At 41.0% G+C, this 21,614-nt stretch overlaps 1 protein-coding gene across 1 annotated transcript in view; it reads left to right on the forward strand.

Moving 5' to 3' along the window:
• Positions 1–21,614, forward strand: part of Frzb (frizzled-related protein) — a gene marked incomplete at its 5' end in the record, with an annotated part of 29,233 nt that continues 7,619 nt past the window's right edge. Inside the window, 3 exon segments of the mRNA XM_013512467.1 lie at positions 1–431; positions 7,636–7,683; positions 20,244–20,309. Of these exon segments, the coding sequence (XP_013367921.1) occupies positions 1–431; positions 7,636–7,683; positions 20,244–20,309 (545 nt within the window).

The following is a 21,614-nucleotide window of genomic DNA, read 5'->3' on the forward strand; positions in this document are numbered from 1 at the left end:
GCTCGCCCTGGCCGCGCTCTGCCTGCTCCGCGCGCCCGCGGCCGGGGCGGCGGCCTGCGAGCCCGTGCGCATCCCCCTGTGCAAGTCCCTGCCCTGGAACATGACCAAGATGCCCAACCACCTGCACCACAGCACGCAGGCCAACGCCATCCTGGCCATCGAGCAGTTCGAGGGGCTGCTGGGCACCCACTGCAGCCCCGACCTGCTCTTCTTCCTCTGCGCCATGTACGCCCCCATCTGCACCATTGACTTCCAGCACGAGCCCATCAAGCCCTGCAAGTCGGTGTGCGAGCGGGCGCGGCAGGGCTGCGAGCCCATCCTCATCAAGTACCGCCACGCGTGGCCCGAGAGCCTGGCCTGCGAGGAGCTGCCGGTGTACGACAGGGGCGTGTGCATCTCCCCCGAGGCCATCGTCACGGCGGACGGAGCCGGTGAGTCCGACACTGCCCGCCCCGGCCTCCTCCTCGCAGTCGGTCCTCTTCCTCTGCGCTCTCAGCTTCGGTCTCAGGATCCCTCCGTCTCTGCTTTGATCACCGTCCTGTGGAGCACTTTTTAAAACTCTCCCCTCGTCGCTCTTGCACAGGCACGCAGCTTCCGGTGGGAGATCCGTCCTGCTAACGCCCCATTCATTCCACTCGCATCCCCTGCTGGCTCGGCACTTTCTGCGCTGTGCGCGGAAGCAGCCACCGTTCGTAGACCGATGCTCTTTTCTTGTCTGAGTTTGTAGTCGCTGAGTTTTCTTGCCCCATCCTCCTGCAGTCTAGGTTATCAAATGTCTTCTGTACCTAGCGTTTTAGATGCTTGAGATGGTGTGGAGACAACAGAAAACGGAAACCTTCACTTTCTTCTGATCACTGAAAATGCCAAGATAATTTCAGTGACCCCGTTCCAGCCCACAGGTGTTAGTACTGTGTGTTTTGCTCAGAACCCAACTTGAGCCATTACCTTCACCTTAAATTTCCCCCTCCTTTCAGTGAGACAAATTGTGTTTCCGTTCCGGACAGACACTGCTGAGAAGCTTTGCTGTGCGCTGCCCCTTAGCTTCTGCAGCTTGCTCCATTCCTGGTACGTGACGTTACCAGGCTCTCTCCTCACGCCCGCATGCCTCGAGTCGCTTGACAAATGACATGTGGGTGAGAGGAGTTATATTTAGGCGCCTTATCGCCGTACACCCCTGTAAGAATCTCCCGCCTGACCCCACTCTTGTATTCTGTGAGTGCTGTGTTTAATGCCTCTTTTCACACTCTCTGTGCATTATCTGCACGTGCATTCCAAGTATTCTCAACCGTAAAACTTCTTTGCAGTTCTGCATTTCATGGGATGAATCACAAAGTGTTTTCTCACCGATGTTTGGTCAAATTATGACATTTGTAACTCTAAAACCCCAACTAAGTCCAGTTCATTATGGTCTGTTTAACTCTAACTCAGTATGATTCCGGCCAACTAAACCTAACCTCAAAGTATACCTCTCACGTGCTTTAAAATGAAAGCTTTTTGTGTTGTTTTGTTTTACACTGCGGTTCTCTTTTGTAGCTTCCCTGAGCCCGCCCTGTTCTGAGACGTGTTGACCAGGTTGTTTCCTCTCTGTTCACTTACTGGGCATCAACTTTGCCTTCTGCTGCCTCTCAAGTCTTCAATTTAGGCCGCGTTTGCAGCTACTTTCTAGTTAAATGTTACGTTATTCTGAAACATTACAGTGACCCATTAACATAAAATGAGAAGGGAGAGGCAAAGTCTTGTACAGATCGCTAAAAGACCAAAACTGAAGGGAAGGATTTCAAGAACCCATTGATGGTCGCCTCACTTAGTGAATCACTCTTTGAATGAACATATTGTCTTTTTTTTTTTTTTTTTTGAGACAGGGCCTCACTATGTAGTTCAGGCTGGCCTTGAACTCACTATGTAGCCCAGGCTGGTCTCAAACTCACGACAATCCTTCTGCCTCAGCCTCCCAGGTGCTGGGATTACAGAGGTGAGCCACCACACCTGCCCTGCCTTCTTGATGTTACTCAGCAACAAAGAGCTGGGTGTGTAAAATAATCAGAGAGTATTTCTTATTCCTCTCTGGGGGAGAAAGAGCGCTCCTCAGCCTTTGTGCCCACTGTGGTCACTGGCCCTGCAGACTCTGGAAGAGCTCAGCACAGTGGCTGCCTTGGTCTACCAGGCACTTAGCATCAGTTAAATGCTCACACTCTTCTTGGGCCAAGGGCTAGTAACGAGGTGGCAGTGGTTGACGCTGAAATGCATCCCCCGCTTAAAGGACAGAGTTTGCTCTTAAAGCCCTTTGAGAGAGGGACCTGGAATGAGTGAGGTTTGGCAAGGTTAGTGGCTCTCAGAAAGCCAGAGTCTGTATGGATGGGAAGCAGTTTCATTAAAGTGACCCCGAGTTACCTATTACCACGCACCAAAAGCAGAACAATTGCCTCATTGAAAAGCTCCAATGCAACTTGCATGGAAATAATTTGTCAGTCCGGGGGACCCGATTTCTGAGCTGCTTTAAAATGCCATAATATTTGTTTTGCTGACAGCACCCTTGTTCGAGAAATAAATAGCAGTAGGTGGTAGTTGAGATCATATTTTAGTGATGCTCCCCCTCCTCTAATCTCGCTTGTGAACCAGAGACAGTGGTGGCCGAAAAGACCTAAGAGGGAGGTGCGATGGGAACAGAGGGGTGGATTGTAGCCTGATGGGGCCCCTGGCTTCCAGGGTCAATATGTTGAAAGTTACATTCAGTTGGGTCAAACTGTCAGACACCTGGAGTTATTTAGAGACTACCATATGTGACCAGTCTTATTTATGATGCAGCATACTCTTTGCTTTAGTGGGACATGGTCATTCATAATGCATATTTTTTTCCTCCACGTGTAGACCGAGTGCTGTGTCTTATGATTAGACTCTGCTTAGCCTATATAAAAATGAGGGTGCCCTCAATAAAATGAGACCAGCAAATGTTCCTGTGCCTGGGGATCTGTTCCCTCATGGCATTTGTGACTGCACAAACAAGTTTAGGACATTTCACAAAGCAGAGTCTTACTGACATAGAATAATGCTTCAAACTACTTTTCACTTGTAAAACACTAAGGGTACAGGTATTTTTATAAAGAACAGGTTAGGCTGGGGATATAGCTCAGTGGCACAGAGCCTGCCTGGCAAGTGCAAGGTCCTCGGTTCAATTCCTGGTGCAGAAAGAAAGAAAGAAAGGTTACACGCTGACCATTACTAATAAATTTATATTAAATTTATTCTTCTTACACACAATATTTACTGTAGCTACATATGCTGCTTCCCATGCTTTATCCAAGATCTCATTTCAACTAGTTAATTAATACATTTAATCAAATACTAACTATTGTGTGTGGAGTAAAGAATATGGCCTTCAATTCAAACAGCCAAAGTGTTGAATCTCAATTCTCCTCCCGTCAGCTGTTGCTATAGAAAGCTTACATAACCTCTCTGATTTAATGTTTTCTTATCTGTAAAATAAGGACCAAACCTCCTACATCCTAAGGGCACGGAACAAATTGAATTACAGAGCACGTGAAGTATTAAGTCTAGTACCTGTTAGGAATTGCTTAATAAGCAGTTATAAGCCCTTAAGGAATTGCCCAAGTATTGCTATTTTTATTATCATTGTTATATCAAACTGATTGATGATTTCTTTGTAAATAAATACAGATACAGCCTAGAACTTGTATCTGTTCATGTCTGGGAAACAAGTTTTACACTGGGACCTAATTGGAGAAGCAGATCTTAATCCTTCTGAATATCTAGAGTTAATATGTGATATTATGCACATCAACCTGGACCTCGGGTTGACTGGAAATAACAGACAATAGTTAGTTATGACCATTAGCCATGGTTAATTATAAACAGCTTATCTCAGGAACCAAGACTTTGCAGAAGTTGATGGTGTGATGTTTCCCAGCTATTTGTACACCAGCGACGGTGTGCCAGGCCACGGGCTCTATAATCACCCCTCAGTATTACTGGTCTCTGTGTGGTGCTGCTCTGTCCCTCGGCCCTTGCGCAACACTCTCTGCGGCCCTCGCTGTGGGCAGAGCGTGCCAGCTTTTGCATGTACAAACGGCAGCTCAATCATCTCTCCCCTCTCCGAGGAACAGGCAGCCTTTTCTTCAGCCCTGATCTGCAAATATTTGAGGGGCCAACTACCAAGAAGGAAGGCTCTGAGGAGGAATACGGAATGGGAAGGAGAAATGGAAATTTTAGATTAAGAACGGAGCGAAAACACGGTACAGCACTACGCTTTCTTCCTCATGCAAAATATAGAAAGACTCTGGATGAGGTACTGGATGAGCATTATGGCATTGATTTTATTTAGCTAATCTGATTACCATGACGTAGTCCCTAAATATTATTTCAACACTTTACTTTTTATCTCCTTCCTACCTGACTTTCAAGTAGTTGTCGAAAGAGCAAAATGGACTAAGTTGTATGTGGTCTTTGTTTTTCTACCAGGTGTCTGGATAGAGGCGCGAGTAAAGGCTCCGCGTGGACTTGTGATTTCTTATAATGAGGACTTGGCTGCGTTGCCTCAACTTAGAGAAAACCACAGCATTGGTTTCAGGTCCTGATTTGGAATTCTAGATTTGCAGTTGCTTTTGTACTTTGAAAAGACAAGTCCTGGGGCTGGGGATTTAGCTCAGCGGCAAAGCGCCTGCCTGCCAAGCGCAAGGTCGTGAGTTCGGTTCCCCGTACCGGAGAAAAACCAAAAAAAAAAAAAAAAAAAAGACAAGTCCTGTGATGTTGATACGGATTGGGAATTGAATTGGTAAATGGTAAAACCCAACAGGAATGTTTAATAATAACACCATTTTGGAGGGGGTGTGCCGCCCTCAGGACAGAGGTCGTTAGCAGCAGTGTTTACGTGTCCGAGACCCTGTCCTAAGTGAGTTGTGCGCAATAGCTTAATTCTCATAGCAACTCTATGGCAAGTACTGTTGTTCGCATTTTGAAGAAAAGAAAGCCAAGGCAGAGGGAGAAGTTAAATGGCCTGAGAAGTTAGTTCAGCTGGTAAGAAAAGTTTCAAGCCTACGTCAGTTCTACGCTGTACTTCCTCTTTTATTAAGAAATGTGGCTCCTAAGCTTTGGAGCGTCTGCTGTCTTGTGCCCATCTGGTTACAGTTAAAGGGACAGTTTTTTCATTGTCCCTTTGAAAGAAAACCCATTTGTATGTGGCTTAGGGAAGTGAAACAGCACTGCAGTGGACATGGATTCCCGAGACGCGGATCTCCCCTTGGTGCACTGTGGAGGCAGGCTGCAGAGGCAGGGCTCTCACATCTGCTCCTCCGACGCTGAGCCTCAGGGTGGATTCATCAGCTCCGCCCCTGTGAGCCTGTTCTTGGCAGTGTTTCCTGTGTCACTGAGAGACTGCCACACACGCCCGGTTGTCCACCCTAGGTGTCGTCCTCGATTCCCCCCTTTCCATCTCTCACGTCCAGTCAGTGCTACTGGATCCACTTTGACCTCTATAAGCTTCTCTCTAATGCCTTTTCTTGGTATGGATCCCACCAGCTGTACTTGGATTGCCGCCTGACGGTGATACTTCTCTCCAGGATGCCTCCTGCCTATCCCGATAATGAAATGAAAAACCCGTTCCTTACATGCCTGTAATCCCAGCACTCTGGGAGGCTGAGACAGGAGGACTGCGAGTTTGAGCTTTATTCTAGGCAGTTAGTGCTTTAGTGAGACACTGTCTCAAAGTAAAAATAAAAAGGACTGGGGAGATAGCTCAGTGTGGGGACTTTGGTTTCAATCCTCAGGAAAAAAAATCAATCAGTTTTAAAACATGAAAATAAATAAAATACTCTGACTTTCCCTCTAGCCTTCATGATCCCTCCCCCCATCCCCTGTCTAGCTTCCTTTGTGTCTACTTACTGTGTTTTCTATTCAGCTGCACTGGCGGATGTTCAGGTCGCATGATGGGTTCTGCCTTTCCGCGCCCCCAGTACCTCTGCAGCACTCGTCCCTACCTGGGAAGCCCTCCCTCCCTCTCACAGCTACTTTGGATTGTTCTGGAGCCTTTGTGATCCCCACTAGAAATTCTTGTGGCTCAAAATCTAACAGTACAGCATCTACTTTTTTAGTGCAGGATAATTTTGATGGCAGAATTCCTAAACTTAACTCCCTGACGGCGTTTTGGGGAGGATTACTTATTATCAGAAAACTCAGACTTTCTCTTGTGTAGTGCTAGTGATTGACTTCTAAGCATTTTTCAAAGTGTAGTAATGTTTCCCTGTGGATGTAAGTGAAAGAAGGAAAACATTCTCCTTGGCTCAACTGTTTTAAAGGGGATTTCTTTTTCCAAGAGAAGAGTCTTATTTTTCATTTTTATATAACTTTTTGCACAGTAAACATTTCAAGTATAGGCCAATATGATTTCTTCATCTAAAGGGATATTATTTTTATATAAACCATATGTGTTTTATCACATTATTCAGAAATAGAAAATCTATTGGCACATTACCCTACAACATGAATATATTTATCATGAATGAAGTTCAAGTGGAATACAAGCCCATAAGTTAATATATGGATGAGTCGAGCACATGTTTTAGAACTAGTATTTGTTGCCTGCTTATCTATGTATTGATTTGCAGACTGCTATCTTTCCTTGAATACAGCTTTTTAAATACTAGTTGAGAGCCGGGGGTGTAGCTCAGTGCATGCACAAAGCCCTGGGGTTGATTCCCCAGCCCTGGAAGAATAAACAAAACCTGCTGATAATTACTGAACCTGACAAAGTAATTCATTAACTAGAATTGTGGTCACTGGTGTCCTATAAACTCCTTGTTTAATTTATGATATCTTGGGACAATGACAGAGGAAGAGCATTATTTTCTGTCCGGCTAAACAGAGGCATTACCTTCATTTAGCAGAAAGTGTTGATCAATTCTGGCTCTTGTATAAAAGCATGATTTGGAGCGTGGCTGAGTCTATATGGTGAAGTATCACCCTGAGCAATGTGTCCTGCTGTGGCCCTGGGCGCTATTCATGAGAAGCTGCTTTCTTAATTAGAGCAAACGAGAACTTTATCATGACCAAAGTCTGGTGCTGCAGCATCAAGCAAAGAATCAATGGCAATTTCTAATTATTGTCACATCTACTGGTTGCACCGGCATGAATTGTTGCCGGGTATAGGTTTCCTTTCTGTGCAAGATCTACCTAGCCTGTAGTTGACAAAGGGCCCGGAATGCTCTCGGAACGTTTTCCGCAGACACCTTGGTGTTTACTGGGTGCATGCCGCGTGAGACATCTATTTATTCCTGCGTGTGTTTGATTCTCCGTCATCAAGTCCCAGTGGTTGGGTGAATGTCTAATATTTGCACAGACTTCACTGTGATAGGATCCTCATCATTTATAACTTCTGAAATTCGAACGCAGGTTATTTGTTAGAGCCTGAAATTTATGCACAGTTAGTGATTCAAAATCAGCACCTTGCAGTCACATCGGAGAGTAGCTAGCGACCTTATTTGACACACAGATGAGAGTGCCAGCCTCATCCCCTTGAGACACGTGGTCCTCACCAAATCAAACTTGCCGTTGGTTTAGATTTTTACACAGGGATTCTTGCCGCAATAACAGATACGTTATGGTTCTTTCCTTATCACCTTTCAGATTTTCCGATGGATTCCAGTAACGGAAACTGCAGAGGGGCCGGCAGTGGTGAGTATTCCGGGGTCATCCTGGTTTCCTGCTGTGGTGGTTAGTCTCTGACGCAGCCTGCATGCTGAAGTCTTCGCTGTGCAAGTCTGTGCCCTAACATCTTACAAATCCAGTCAAAAGTTACTCTTGGGCCACTTCACTCAGGACCCTTCCTGACAATCCAGGAGCTATTCTCCTTCTCCTTTTTCCAATAAAACTTTCCTAACCTCCTTTTAAAAAGTAATTTATTTGTACTAATTTCATGTTTAATATTAGAATATAATAAAGCTGACCTTTTTTTGATATATACCAGTTGTTCGCTATCTGGAGTTTTAATGAGTGTATAAATTGTAGCCACCAACATGAGCAGGATACAGGACAATTCTGTCAGCCCCCCCAAAATGCCTTCACTCCATATCCTTTTATAGTTACATGCTTCCCCTACTCAGAACCACAGACAGTCACGCATCTGTTCTCTGTTCACTGTATGAGTGTCTTTTGGGGATTGCCGTATAAGTAAAATCATGGAGTATTGTAACCTTCTGAGATTCACTCAGCATAATGTCTTTCAGAGTCCCCAAGATGTCACGTGTCAATAGCCCATTCCTTTTAGTGGCTGAATGTTTTATTATTTGGATATATTTCCAGTTGTTTACCCATTCACTCCTAGAAGGATAGCTGAGTTTTTTTTCTTTCTGTTTAGGTATTGGCAATTATTAAGAGGGCTGCTATAAACATTCGTATACAGGGTTTGTGTGAATTTTCATTTCTTTAGGGTAAATATCTAGGAATAGGATTGCTGAGTTATATGATAACTGTATGTTTAACTTTATAAAAATCTGTCAAACTGTATCTAAAATTGCCATAGAATTTTGCACTAATACAGAATGTATAAGAATTCCAGTTGCTCTGCGTCCTTGCTAGCACTTGGTATTGTCAGCCTTTTTTTTTTTTTTTAAATAATTGTTAGCCATTTTAATAGGTGTGTAATTATAGCTCAGCACTTGCATTTCAGCACTAATAAGCACTAATGATGATGTTGAATACCATTTCCTGGGCCTGTTTGCCATCAAATAAATTCTTTCTGGTGAATTGTTACTCTTGTTTTTTGGTTTGTTTCTAAATAATGAGCTTTGAGAATTCTTGATTATATTACAGATACAAAGAATGGTCTTTTGATTTCATTCATTTTTTTCCTATGTTTTTCTATTTTCAATTTTTTTGTTCCTATTTTCTTTTGCTAGCTCTGAATTTATTATCCTTCTTAATGTTTTTAAGGGTACAAGCTTATATTTGAGACCTTTCTTTTTTTAAGTATAATTTAATGCTATAAATACCCATCTAAGAGTGGCTTTAGTCGAACACCACAAATTTTGATAGTTTCTAAAAATTTTTCTTCAGTTTAAAGTATTTCATAATTTCCTTTGAGACTTCTCTGACTCACACATTATTTTGGGTTATGTGGTTTAATCTGTTGCTATTTAGGGATTTTCCTGTTATTTTGTTATTTTTTAATTCTGTTATAGTCAGAGAACATACTTTGTATGATTTCGATTCTTGTAAATTTATTAAGGTTTATTCTATGACCCAGGAAGTGATCTATCTTAATGAATGTTCCATGTGCCCTTGGAAAAAAGTGTATTTTGTTGTTGAACAGAATGTTCTTTAAATATTAATTTTATTCGGTTAATACTTTTATTTAGTTCTTTTATATTCTTGCCAACTTTTTTATCTCTTAGAATGATGTTTAGGTCTCCAAGTATTTTTGTGGATTTATAAAATCTCTTTTCAGTTCTGACAGTAGTGTTTTGTGAATTTCAAAGCACTGTTATCGGTGCACACATATTTAATATTTTCATGTCTTATGGCAAATTGGTATTTTCATTATATAATGTCTCTCTACCACTAATAATTTTCTCTGCTTTTAAAGATGTTTCACATTCTTAAATCATTATTTCTAAATAAATTTTATTTTTACCATAACTTTAAAAATAAATTTTAGGTAAATTTCTTGTAGACATCACCCATTTCAGTCAATGTGTTTTCTGACTGATTTTCTAAAAAATGCATTCTGCCAGTCTTGGTCTTTTGCTTGGTATATTCTGACCATTTAATCTAATGTAATTATTGATATATTTGTACTGAAGCCTACCATTTTACTTGTTTTTTTGTTGGCACCTTTTCTTTCTATTTTCTTTCTGTCTTTTGGATAATTGGAGTGAATTTCCTCCCTCCCACTGCCTTCCCACACAAAAGTCTGTGTGTGTGTGTGTGTGTGTGTGTGTGTGTATCCATGGGATAGTGTCACATTTTTCCTTTTAGCCACTAGATATGTTTTAAACATTTCGAGAGCAGAACAATACTCTACTGTGTTTATACAGATGTTTATAATTTTTTTGGTTCTTCCTCATTGTCTCATGTTCCAGGTTGCCTTCCAGTATCATTTTCCTTCTGTCTGAAGAACTTCCTTTGGCACTTCTTTTAGAGCAGTCCTGGGGGCAACAAATTCTCTGTTTTCCCTCACCTGAACATGACTTCATTTCACTTTCATTCCTGAAGGATATTTTCATTGGCTAGAGAACTCGTGGTTGGCAGTTTACTTAACACTTAAAAATATTCTGCTTACTTTTGGCTTCCTGCTCCTTATGGGAAATTGGCAGTCACCCAAATCATTGTTCGTCTGTAAGTAATGCCTCAGCTTTCTCTGCCTTCTTCTGAGATCTTTTTCTTTGCCTTTAGTGCTAGCAGTGTGATTATGACATGCTTCGGCATGAATCTCTTTCAGTTCCTGTTGAAGGTTAACTGAGATTCCCGAATCTATACATCTAAGCATTTGTTTTACACCACACTGGCTTCTATATGATACCAACCTTAGATCTCTTGGTATTGCCCTACAACCTCAGGCCATCTTTCCCCTCAGTCATTTTTTCCTCTCTGTTATTTACAGGATTTCTATTCATCTGTCTTAAAGGTTGCTGACTCTTTTTTTTTGTTGTGTGCATATTTTGCAAAATTAAAATTTCCATTTGATTCTTCACTATATTTTGAATTTTTTGACAAGACTTTCTATCTTTTCATCTATTTCAAGAGTGTTCACTCTTTATTTTGGGGCATTTTAATAATGCCTGCCTGGAAGACATTGTTGGATAATTTCAATATCTGTATCATCTGATTGTCTTCTCCTTTAGAGATTGAGATTCTCCATGTTCTTCATAGGTAGACTAGTTTTGGGTTGAATTTTTATTATTTTATTATATTAGTGCGTGTCTGCAGTCTGTGAAGTTTACATTCATCTTGGGGCCTGGGTGCGTGCACACAACACAGCTTGTTTCTTCTTTTAATCCCCTCGCTCAGCCCCGAAATCCTCTCGCCCCATTTTCATTCTTATCGTTAGTGTGACTCTTAGCTCATGCTTATGACATACAGTGTTTACTTTCACTGAAGTCATGAATCCTTCTATCCATCCTTTATTACGCCTTTGTACTTTCTGCAGAACAGTGTTCAAGTCAAACATACAGCTTAGTGCATTTTCACAGGGTCCACGCAAACAGCACATAAACCAGACCTATAATGTTTCCCACTCCTGCAGAAGGTCCTTGCAAACAGCACATAAACCAGACCTATAATGTTTCCCACTCCTGCAGAAGCCTCCCAGCCTGCTTCCCAAAGGGAAGTACTGGCAGGAGTCCTAATATCACAGATGAATTTCACCTGGACTTGAATTTTATATAAATGTCGTCCTTCAGCATGGACTTTTTTGTATGCATTTGGCTTCCTTTATTCTTCACTGAGATGTGCATAAGCAAGCTTTTCATTTTCATGACTATATAGAATTCCGCCATTGAATATACCACACATTATTCATGCTAATATTCCTGGATTTGGGAATTATTTTCTAGTTTCTGTTAGGAAGTGCTTAATCTTTTCTACAAGAAATTAGAACTCCAATTAATTGCAATACATTCCTTCCATTTCACTGCTGTTTTGGTCAGTATATCCTGTCTTAAAAGGTACTTTAAGTGAAGAAGGGGAACATTTATTTTATGAAGTTGTAAATAATTTGTAACCAGTTTTCATTAACTTGGGAAAGTTTTCCCTGTTGACTTTCACTGACTTTTATCCGTGAGGTAGTATTTGATCTAAGGCAGTGCACACCCAAGACGCTCCCCACAACCATTTGTCTTATTAAAAATATGTGAGTAAAATTATTTAGAATTTCTAAAGAATTATTTTGCTGATCACTTGCCGTAACTGAAAGTATTTCTCCGCGTTCATTGTTCCAAATCGTTGGAAATCACTGCATCTAGCAATGTGCAATTTTAAGGATCACTCCTACTATGTTTGCTCAAAGAAAACAAAAAAGCTCATTTGTATAACAGTGCAATTGCTGAGTCAAAAGTTCTGGCCAAGTGCAAATGTGTGCTATCAATTTGTCTAGAAGTTAAAGTAGAGTAATACAGAGCTTCAGTGTGTGTGTGAGAAGATATCAACAACACTATGAACAATATACAAAAATAGTTCAGCAGGTAAACAAATGCGGTGCTAGCTGGAATGAATACAGAACTCCTGCGCTAAGGGTTTACTGTTTCTTTTTTTTTTTTTTTTTTTAATTGGTTTCCTGTTCCCTGGTGCAATTGGGTTGAGGAAAACAAACAAATAAACAGGTAAAACCAAAGCTCATTCTGTTTGTGACTAAGACACTAACATATGCACACGTTCCAAAAAAGAAAAAGTAATTTGTTCACACTCTGATTTGGAGAAATTGAACAGCTGAGATGGATCATAATAAAACAGGAAATGAAGAAGGCACAAAAACATTGTAACCCACATAATGACCTCTTTCCAAGTGTCAAGCTGTTTGTGTCTGGAATTTGGAGAAGAAATTCTTTCACTCCAGTTAATTTATTCTTTGCCTCAAAGCTTAACAATTTCCTTTTTCTTTTTCGGAGATAATGACTCCGGGCAGCTTCTGATTTATATGTGTGTTACTGTTGTAAATCCTATCGTAATAGAAGCTAGATCCTCTCTATTTGCTTAGCATGGAATACTTACAGGGAAAAAGAATTTAGTTCCATTCCACTGAGTCAGTTTATCAGATCAGCACCAAAAATTAAGACAGATGTACAAATGGTTCAACAGAAAGGTATGTTTTTAATTAGAGTAATTCCAAAAATAATTGTGTTCCTCTTGAATTTTGTAATGACACTGAACATATACGTGTTTACATTGAAAAAGCACACCAGCTTCACCAAAGAGGAAATATGGTTTGTAAATTCTGACACTAATGAACTATGGGCGCATGACCAAATCTCTGGTTTATCTCCCAATATAAAATCAGATTGTATTGACCTCTGAGCTCCCTTCTGCAAATGTTTACTGACTATAGACGTTGAATTAACTTGGGATAACTTCTAAGGTTACTGGAAAAAATGATGATAGATAAATAGTATTTTTGTAACTGGTACAGTAGCTTGGAAGTACAGTCTTTCTTGTTACGTTACAGCAGTGGACCCTTTCCACCAATTCTCTTTCCTCATCATTCTCCTCCTTCAGCTATTATTCAGCTTGTCCTGGTGTTTCTCCTCCTGTGCCCCAGCTTTGAGCACACCCCAAGGTTCCTGCCCTGCCTCTTCTCACCTTGCCTGGCGGTGATTTCTTCTCACTGGAGTTCATTGTTACATCCGTGATTGTAGTTCTGATCGCTCTCCAGACAGAGTATCACATCTCTCCCACCTATAAAGAATTTTACCAAGGTATCCTATTTGAATTCAACTAAACATACTTAATAACTAAAATAATATTTCCATTTCACATTTTTCTCTTTGTGACTTTCTTGTTTAGTATGTGGCGCCCTCATTTCCTTAGGTCCCCAAAGCTGAGGATTCATAGCTGCTTAAATTGCTAAGCGCAGTCACCGTCCAGGCACACCGTGTACCAAGGCCACGAGGTGAAGGAGGTGACTGCATTCCTCTTTTCTTTGACCTCCCTTGTTTGTGTTTGTCATTGAGGAGACGCGTGACGTTTGAACGGCCGTGAAGTCCGTTTTGTCTGTTTGCTCATTGACCTCTTAGAGTATATCGTGAAGCAGCAGCTCAGTGTCATGAGGGGAAACAGTCAACACTGCATTGATTCTTTTGATATTTGCATATTCTGAAGGACTCTCAGATCCTGCCAGTTTGTGGAAGGTACTTTACTTAAAAATTTCCCCCAAAATATACCCTTAAGGAATAAATTGAATTTCCTTTTCTTATTAATAGTGTTAGCCTCTCACCCGTAAGCAATTCCCTTTTACAAAGTGCAAATTATTATGAATTGAGTCCTTTATTACAATATTTGAGGTTTGTTTTTACAGCTAAGTTGAGCAAATGTGACTTTTGCTTTTTAAAGCCTTATTAGATTACGTGGGTTCGCCAGTCCACTTCATCACATTTTCCATATGCTGCCCCAACCCCAGATAAAACTTAATATGAAATTTTTACCCTGTGTATATATTTAGGAAATAAATATTATTTTAAACATGTAATGAATGGTTGCTAAGTCATGGCACACTTCATTTTATGGGAAATGAGAGGAATGTCGTATATGAATTTTTATGGTAATGGTACTTTATTAAGATTTAATTTCCTTACTGTAAAATGTATGAGTCCCAAGTGTATGTCACATTGAATTTTGGCAAATGTATATACGCCTCTATCAGGCAGACCCAAATGAGGAACTTTTCCATCACTCTCGGAAATTCCCTTGTGCCAGTGTAGGCAGGCACGGTTTCAACTTGTGTTACCCTGAATGAGCGTTGTCCAATCCTCAACTTCATGTAAATGGACTCATACAGTACATCATTTGTGGCTTGCTGTTTTTGCTTATTATAATTTTTTTTTTAGATATACCTGTTGAGTTTTACGCACCATTTCCTTATTTTTTATGGTGTAATAAATCCTGTCAGTGAGCGTAACACCAATAAGATTTTTAAAGTCTATGCTTTTACATATTGTTCTGCTTTGCTATAGTTCTTAGTTTCTGATTGTACTATTTCTTCCAGTTGTTTTTTCTATTTTCCCTCTCATCACTGAGATCAAGATACTAGGGTTCTGGGGGTTTATTTTGTTTTCTAATGTCCTAGGAATAAGAAGACCGTGTAGATTTTCTGTAGTGTTCTTTTGAATTTGGGGAAGAGGGAATATAGTCGGTCTTAGGGGTGGAACCCAAGGGTGTTTTTACATCTCCTTGTTTCTGGAAGCATAGTGGGACTGACCTTCCAAAAGGCCGAATGTTGTGTTGCTAAGCCTGCAGAGAAGGCCTATCCGAACAAGTCCCACACTGACATCTGTCCCTGTGGCTGTTTTAATACAGTACTCACCCATCTAGTGCGCTGACGTCTTTCCTCAGCTGCTTTTGGTCCACCCCAGCCATTCGTTGTCATGAGCAGTGCTGGACTTTGCTGTCCAGTAGTGACGCTAACTTTATACTCTTAATTTCAACCACCCTACTCTTTGCCTACTACCTTGTTTCATTCCAGATGTTTTGCTCTGGTACCATCACTGCAATTTTTTTTTCTTTGTCTTTTTGAGACAGGGTCTCACTAGACAGTTAAGTCTGGCCTTGAGCTCACTTTGTAGCCCAGGCTGGCCTCAAACTCACAGTGATCCTCCTGCCTCAGCCTCTTGAGTGTTAGGATTATAGGCATGTGACTACTATTTTTTTTAAACACTATTCAGACTGCTTATTAACTACCACTTACTGTCTGTTGAGCTCATAGCTTCCTCATTGACCTAAGATTTCATTGTCTCCGGTAATAATCTTCCCCTAAAAACACCTTAGCTGGCCATGGTGGTGTAATCTTAAAATCTCAGCTGCTTGGGATGTCCAGGTAGGAGGACCACAAGTTCGAAGCCAGACTGGGCAAGTTAGAAAATTAAAAAATTTAAAAAGAGTTAGGCATGTAGCTCAGTAGTAGAGCACTTGCCTGCTATGTGAGACCTTGAGTTAATCTCTACTACTGAAGTCCATCCGTCCATCCATCCTTTAAGTCCCTTGCCTTTTCCTCCTCTGCCATAGTCTTCTGGAGCATTCTCAACAGGGGTGACGGATATGCTTTGAGTTCAGGATAAAATATTTAAGTAGACAACCAACATTTCCTAGGAATCCTACCTACTGGAAAGTTTGCACTTCTACTCAAAATAATTACTTTAGACTTCTTCCTCTGCAAGCCTCCACCTCTTGCTTCACATAGCTGCGCATCCCACATCACTGAGGACCCCACTTCTTCTGACAGTGAGAAAGTCGAAGCCCTTGGAAAGAACTCCATCTTCCCCGCAACACATTCCTTTCCCCATCGGCATCGGGCCAGCGTCCCCTTCCTCTCAGAGTGAATGGAGTGTCCGGACTTTCCACGTCCTGCTCTTCCTTTTGCTCTGGGTCCTGTCATCTCCTTGCTGATTAAATTCAATGGACCCTTTTATGTCTGAACTCATTTGAGGTTGAGGGTCAGTGACACAGAGGGTAATGCACCTTTTCCCTTTAAAACACCCTTTTTATTTCCAGCCTTTTAAACTCATTTTTTATTTCCAGCCTTTTAAACACCCTCCTGTTTTCCCTTCCACATCACCAGAAGCCCCATCTCAGTCTCCTTCATGGAATTCTCTTCTGTTTTATATGTCAAGGTGTAGCTCCTGCCTGGATGCACGTAACTCATCTTCGGGTTTGAAGTTTGTGTATCATCTCCTGAGAGGACAATGCAGGGCAGACCAGTTTAGGTTACTGAGTTATATTCTCATTACACATTGTATTTTTCGTAGCATATGTTACCCATGACAGTAAATTGTTTTGTAATTGTTCAGTGTTTGTGTCCTCTTCTGGGTTGTCTGCATCTTTCCCTGTGCCTGTTACAAAGCTGTGAATGTAGCGGATGCCCCGTAAATATTAGCAGAGTGAATGAGTTATTACATAAGTGTCTGAAAGGGCTTAACAAGTGTTCTCTTTCCCTTCATTTCACATTTAGAGGAGCTTGGATATCCTGGGGTTGTGGAGTCAAAGGACGCTATCATTTCTACAGAAGGAAGACGACTTTGTGGTGTGACAGATGTTAGCAGATGTTTAAAATTACTTAAGGACATACTCATGGATATCTCTTTAGGTGGTTGAATGTGTAGACATGGATCTCAAACAGGTCAGAGTTAAGGATATAGATCTTCAAATCACAAACATTTATTTTAAGGTATTTTTAAAAAAAAATATGTGGTCTGCTCCTCTGTGTCTTAAAATGGAGGGAAAGAGCACAGGTGTGTCTCAGAAGACATAAATGAAGATATAAAAAAAAGAGATATAAACGAACAGCGTGTTTGGCACAAATTAAAATTATGTGAACTCTAACCTGATTGGAAAGGGCCAAAAGAGTCACAGCGGAAATGAACACGAATGGAATTATATTCCACCTCCTACTTCTTGACAATAAATCCTGAGTCCAGACTTCAACATCTTTTCCTAGAAACCTGGAGAAATACCCACTCAGAGGTAGTATTCTGCCAAAGCCGTGGTCCATGTGAGGTTGTGGCGCTTTGGGAGTCAGGTGAAGTTAATTACAGTCTCACAGCTCTGGATGGGAGTGGAAAGCGTTCAAATGCAAACAAAGGCTGGGGCTTATTAGGAAGCTGTGCCACACTTAGCTTCCAACCCAGCCTGGAGAAGATCCAGTATCACGTTTCAGAATCGTAGGATCTTAAAATTCTTAGGTCTTGCATGCCATGTCAAAAGTACCGTTATCCTTGTGATTTTAGTAAATGAGCCTAATATTATGAGGAAAGAAGAGCAATGTGTTTGTTTCCTCCAGAATGAGGCTCAGCAGGAGCCTCAGGCTGAGTCAGTGGACCTGTTCCTCTCTCCTGCAAGGCGGTGTGACGAGGGCAGCTCCCCAGTGTAGACTGAGCTCCACGGGATGCTGGTGTCTAATTGTTCAGTCTATACCAGGGTGATACATTCATATTTCTACTAGGATAATAAACAGTCTTCAGGTTCTCGAGCAGAACTGTAGACAATCAGTAATGCTTGGAGAGTGGCTGAAGGAACGGAGCAAGAGGAGTGAGGTGATGAAGACCTGCCTGAGTCAGTGTCCTGGCCACAGCTGTGATTGCTCCAGGATGGAAGGCTACGCTCCATCCCACACCTCAGGGTGCTGCATCTAATTCTAGACTGCAAGGCGCATTGCTAACGTTAACACTTTCCTCATATCTGTCAGCACTGAATCTGTTTTATCAAAGCTGCTCCTTCAACTTTTTGAATATTTCATGTCTCTTAGATAAAATACCAAGGTAGACACATCCCTTTGTAAACATTTATCCTCAACAGTGGAATATAAAGAAATCAGTGTCTAATAATTTTTGGGTAAAGTTGAGTCATTTTGTTACTATGGATACCAAGACTTAAACACTTGCTGCTATGGAGATACTGGGAGAAGAAGAACAAAACTAGTTATGATGGTAATGCTGTTGGCCCAGTGAAAAGTCTAGGCATCAGAAAATCAACTCTTGGTGGTAAAGAAAAAATAAACTTGTGACAGTCTGATTTAAGGTGGCAGACGCAAAAACTGAAATAATAATGCATGCAGTATCTCCATGGTTCTTTGTGATTTCCTAGTTCTTAGGCTTCTGAGGATATCTGTGTGTGTAAGCATAATTTAGAAGACTAATCCTTCAGATCTATTGATCTAAGATACATTTTTCATGAATGCCTTCAGATATGATATGCTTGGGTTGAGTAAGCATAAATATATGAAAGGAAGTTCTACCACATTTGAACTTGGTATAAAATTCCAGTCTTCCTTATTACCCTGTTAATTTATTAAGCTATTACTTACATGAATTAGATGGGTACTTGCTTGTAGCAAGAGCTAGGGGTCAGGGCCCAGAAAGGGCCCCATAAACAGTATACATGTACTGTGCCACTGCCCCTGAGACACCAGTGGGCACAAAGAATGCATTACAGTTATGCAAAAGTTGGTCCTGAGAATACAACTGCTTATCTCGTTAGCTGTTAGGTAAAAGTCTATCTATGCATATGTAATTGTATACGTTTGTGTGAATACCTTCTTGAAATCTTCCTAAATTACTATGTAATTATAATTTTTAAAAATTCTCTGGCTAAGAAATTTTCTGGCATCCATTTGTTTATGCTTGAAGCAAAGTTATGTGTGTAACAACATGAAATTATATTAAATTTGGTGACAGTTGCTATATATATATATTTTTTTTTGTCAAAGGGCTTTGATTAGAGCATGGGTAAATTTCTGAAGAATTACAGTTGTGTAGTTGATTTATCTGTGTGTATTATTGCTTTATTTATTTATTTCGTGGTGCTGGGGTCGATCACAGAGCCTCGCACATGCTAGGCAAGAGCCCTGACACTGAGCTGCAGCCTGAGCCCCTACACGTATTATATTACTATTGTCATTGTTTGGAGCTGGTCATTAAACCGAGGGCCTTTGCACTGAGCTCTATTCCCAGAGCCTTTAAAAAAAATTTTTTTTTTTTTTTTTTTTTGAGACAGGCTCTTGCTAAGTGCTAAGTTGCCCAGGCTGGATTCAAACTTGCAGTTCTCCTGTCTCAGCGCCCCTAGGGTGCTGGTATTACAGGTGTGTGCTACCACACCTGGCTGCAGGTATTATTTTTGATATTTTTTAAAAATAGAAACAAGTCCATATCTATAGAAGGATAAATTGTAAATCAAAGACTAGAGTGTTTATTTCTTCAGGAACATTCTCATTTTAAGAATATCTTTAAAATCATTATATCATTTTAGTATATGTATATTATGTATATGTATCATTATAACATTTTAGTATAAAATAAAAATAGCTATGTATGTGAGAAGCCAGGAACTAGGTAACTTTCTTCTTTCTTTTAAGTGGAGAGTTACTTTTCCTAATAAGAAAGTTACTTTTGAAGTAACCAGCCCTCTTCAAAATAGCAGCAAGCGTTGTTACTGCCCATTGCTAGTTGAGTTGAGACCTTTAGAGAGATCTCATTTAGAAAATCACCGGCAGAACAAGGGAGGGAAGGCGCTGGGCGTAGTGAGGAGAACTGTTGTGGTCATGACACTTTCCTAAGAAAGATGCTTATTTCTGCAGCTTACTGCGGGAAGGGAAGACGCCAGCCTTCCTGAGACTGCTGCTGGATATTCACAGGTTCAGCTGAAATGAGATTGATTTTGATTAGAAAATACAATCCCACGTGGTCGGCAAAAGCTTCTGCTTTTTATTCTTCGTTCCCTTGCTAACATAAAACACTTTTTCAACACAACTTTTCTTAGCTGTTTTTCTCAGATTCACTTGTTCTTTATTCCTTGTGCATCACAATAGTTGAAACACCTACCATTGAATTTCTACAGGAGCCTTCTTAGGGGTGCTATGTGAGGAAAACTCTACATGTAATCAACTATTTTCTGAGCACATTGTGTACTTTTCCGTTTTCTGGGGTATGACTGAAAAATGCAGCAAGTGTTTAACTTAAATTTATTACAGTCAAAGACATAGACCCCTCATAACTCCCCCTTGCTTCAAGTACACTTACCCCATCATTCTGTTTTTTCAGAACGCTGCAAATGTAAGCCTGTCAGAGCTACACAGAAGATCTATTTCCGGAACAATTACAACTACGGTGAGCACACTTGTGTTAAGAATAGAGTGTGTGTGTGTGTGTGTGTGTGTGTGTGTGAGTGTGTTGCCTGTGCAGTCTTGCATGCCTGTAAATGACTCTAGCAATTGAAGAATATGGTTTAAACTGCGCGTGGTGGCACAGGCCTGTGATCCCAGTGCTCTGGAAGGCTGAGGCAGGAGGATTGCAAGTTCAAGTCCAGCCTAGGCAATTTAGTGACTTGGTGAGACCCTACCTCAAAATAAAAAAATAAAATATAGGGCCGGAGATGCAGCTCAACGTAAAGGCCCTGGACTCAGTCTCCATCAACATCGTCAACAACAATCTCCATCAACATCATCAATACCATGTTTAAGAGCATCATTCCCCTTGCATGGCAAGGCTCTTAACAGATGCCTGATTCCGGGCCTGGGGCAGCACTACGGCCAAGTTAGGACTGTGCCCCGCGGTATGCGGAGGGGAGTTTCAAGGCCAGCGGGCTTGGCAGCTGTCTGCTGACGTCCACGGTGTATGACTGATGTGCGAGGCTGGTTAAGGGGCCGGATTCAGTTTCCTCGGTCCGGTCTGCCCAGCCCGAGGAGAATATGCACGGATTTGCGAAGTAACTCGTCGTAGAAGTCCGTACTCAGTCGAAATGTTTTGTTACCTAGCTTGGTCCAACAATGTGACATTCTGATAAACATCATATTAATCGAAAGGCTACCTATCGATCCAAGTGTAGCTGTAACATTTTCTAGAGGCTGGAACGCGTGTGTCAGGCAGTGCTGGGTGTCTCTGTACGCTGTTGTGTCTGATTTTTTCAGCCTCCCACAAGATAAATTATCATGAATTTATCAATGATTATTGAATACAGGTTCTCCCTTCTTTAATTGTTCATAATGTGCTTTGAGGTACGAGTGCGTTTCAGTGTGATAAATCAATTATCATCATTTTTTAGAAGGGGCAGTTAGTAGTTTTCCAGTTGATAAAATACGGAACTAGTCAGTGTTTACTGTATTCTCTAGATATTTTATTGAGAGTTTTTTCATTTGCTGTATTCCATAGGCATTGTTTGGATTTTTTTTTCTAGCAGTACAAATTGAGTATCTATGATCTAATATGGTTGGGACCAGAAGTACTTTGGATTTCAGATTTTGGAAAATGTACATACATGTAATGAGACATCTTGGGTTTGGGACCCAGGTTGAAACACAGAATATATTTATACTTCATACAGATCTTACACATATTGCCCAAAGGTAATTTTATGCAATATTTTTAGTGCTGCTGCATTTTGGGTTTTTTTTTTATTTGTTTTTTTTTTTTTTT

This window comes from Chinchilla lanigera, unplaced genomic scaffold (genome assembly GCF_000276665.1).
Source record: "Chinchilla lanigera isolate Chin_1 unplaced genomic scaffold, ChiLan1.0 scaffold00002, whole genome shotgun sequence".
NCBI classification, from domain to species: domain Eukaryota; kingdom Metazoa; phylum Chordata; class Mammalia; order Rodentia; family Chinchillidae; genus Chinchilla; species Chinchilla lanigera.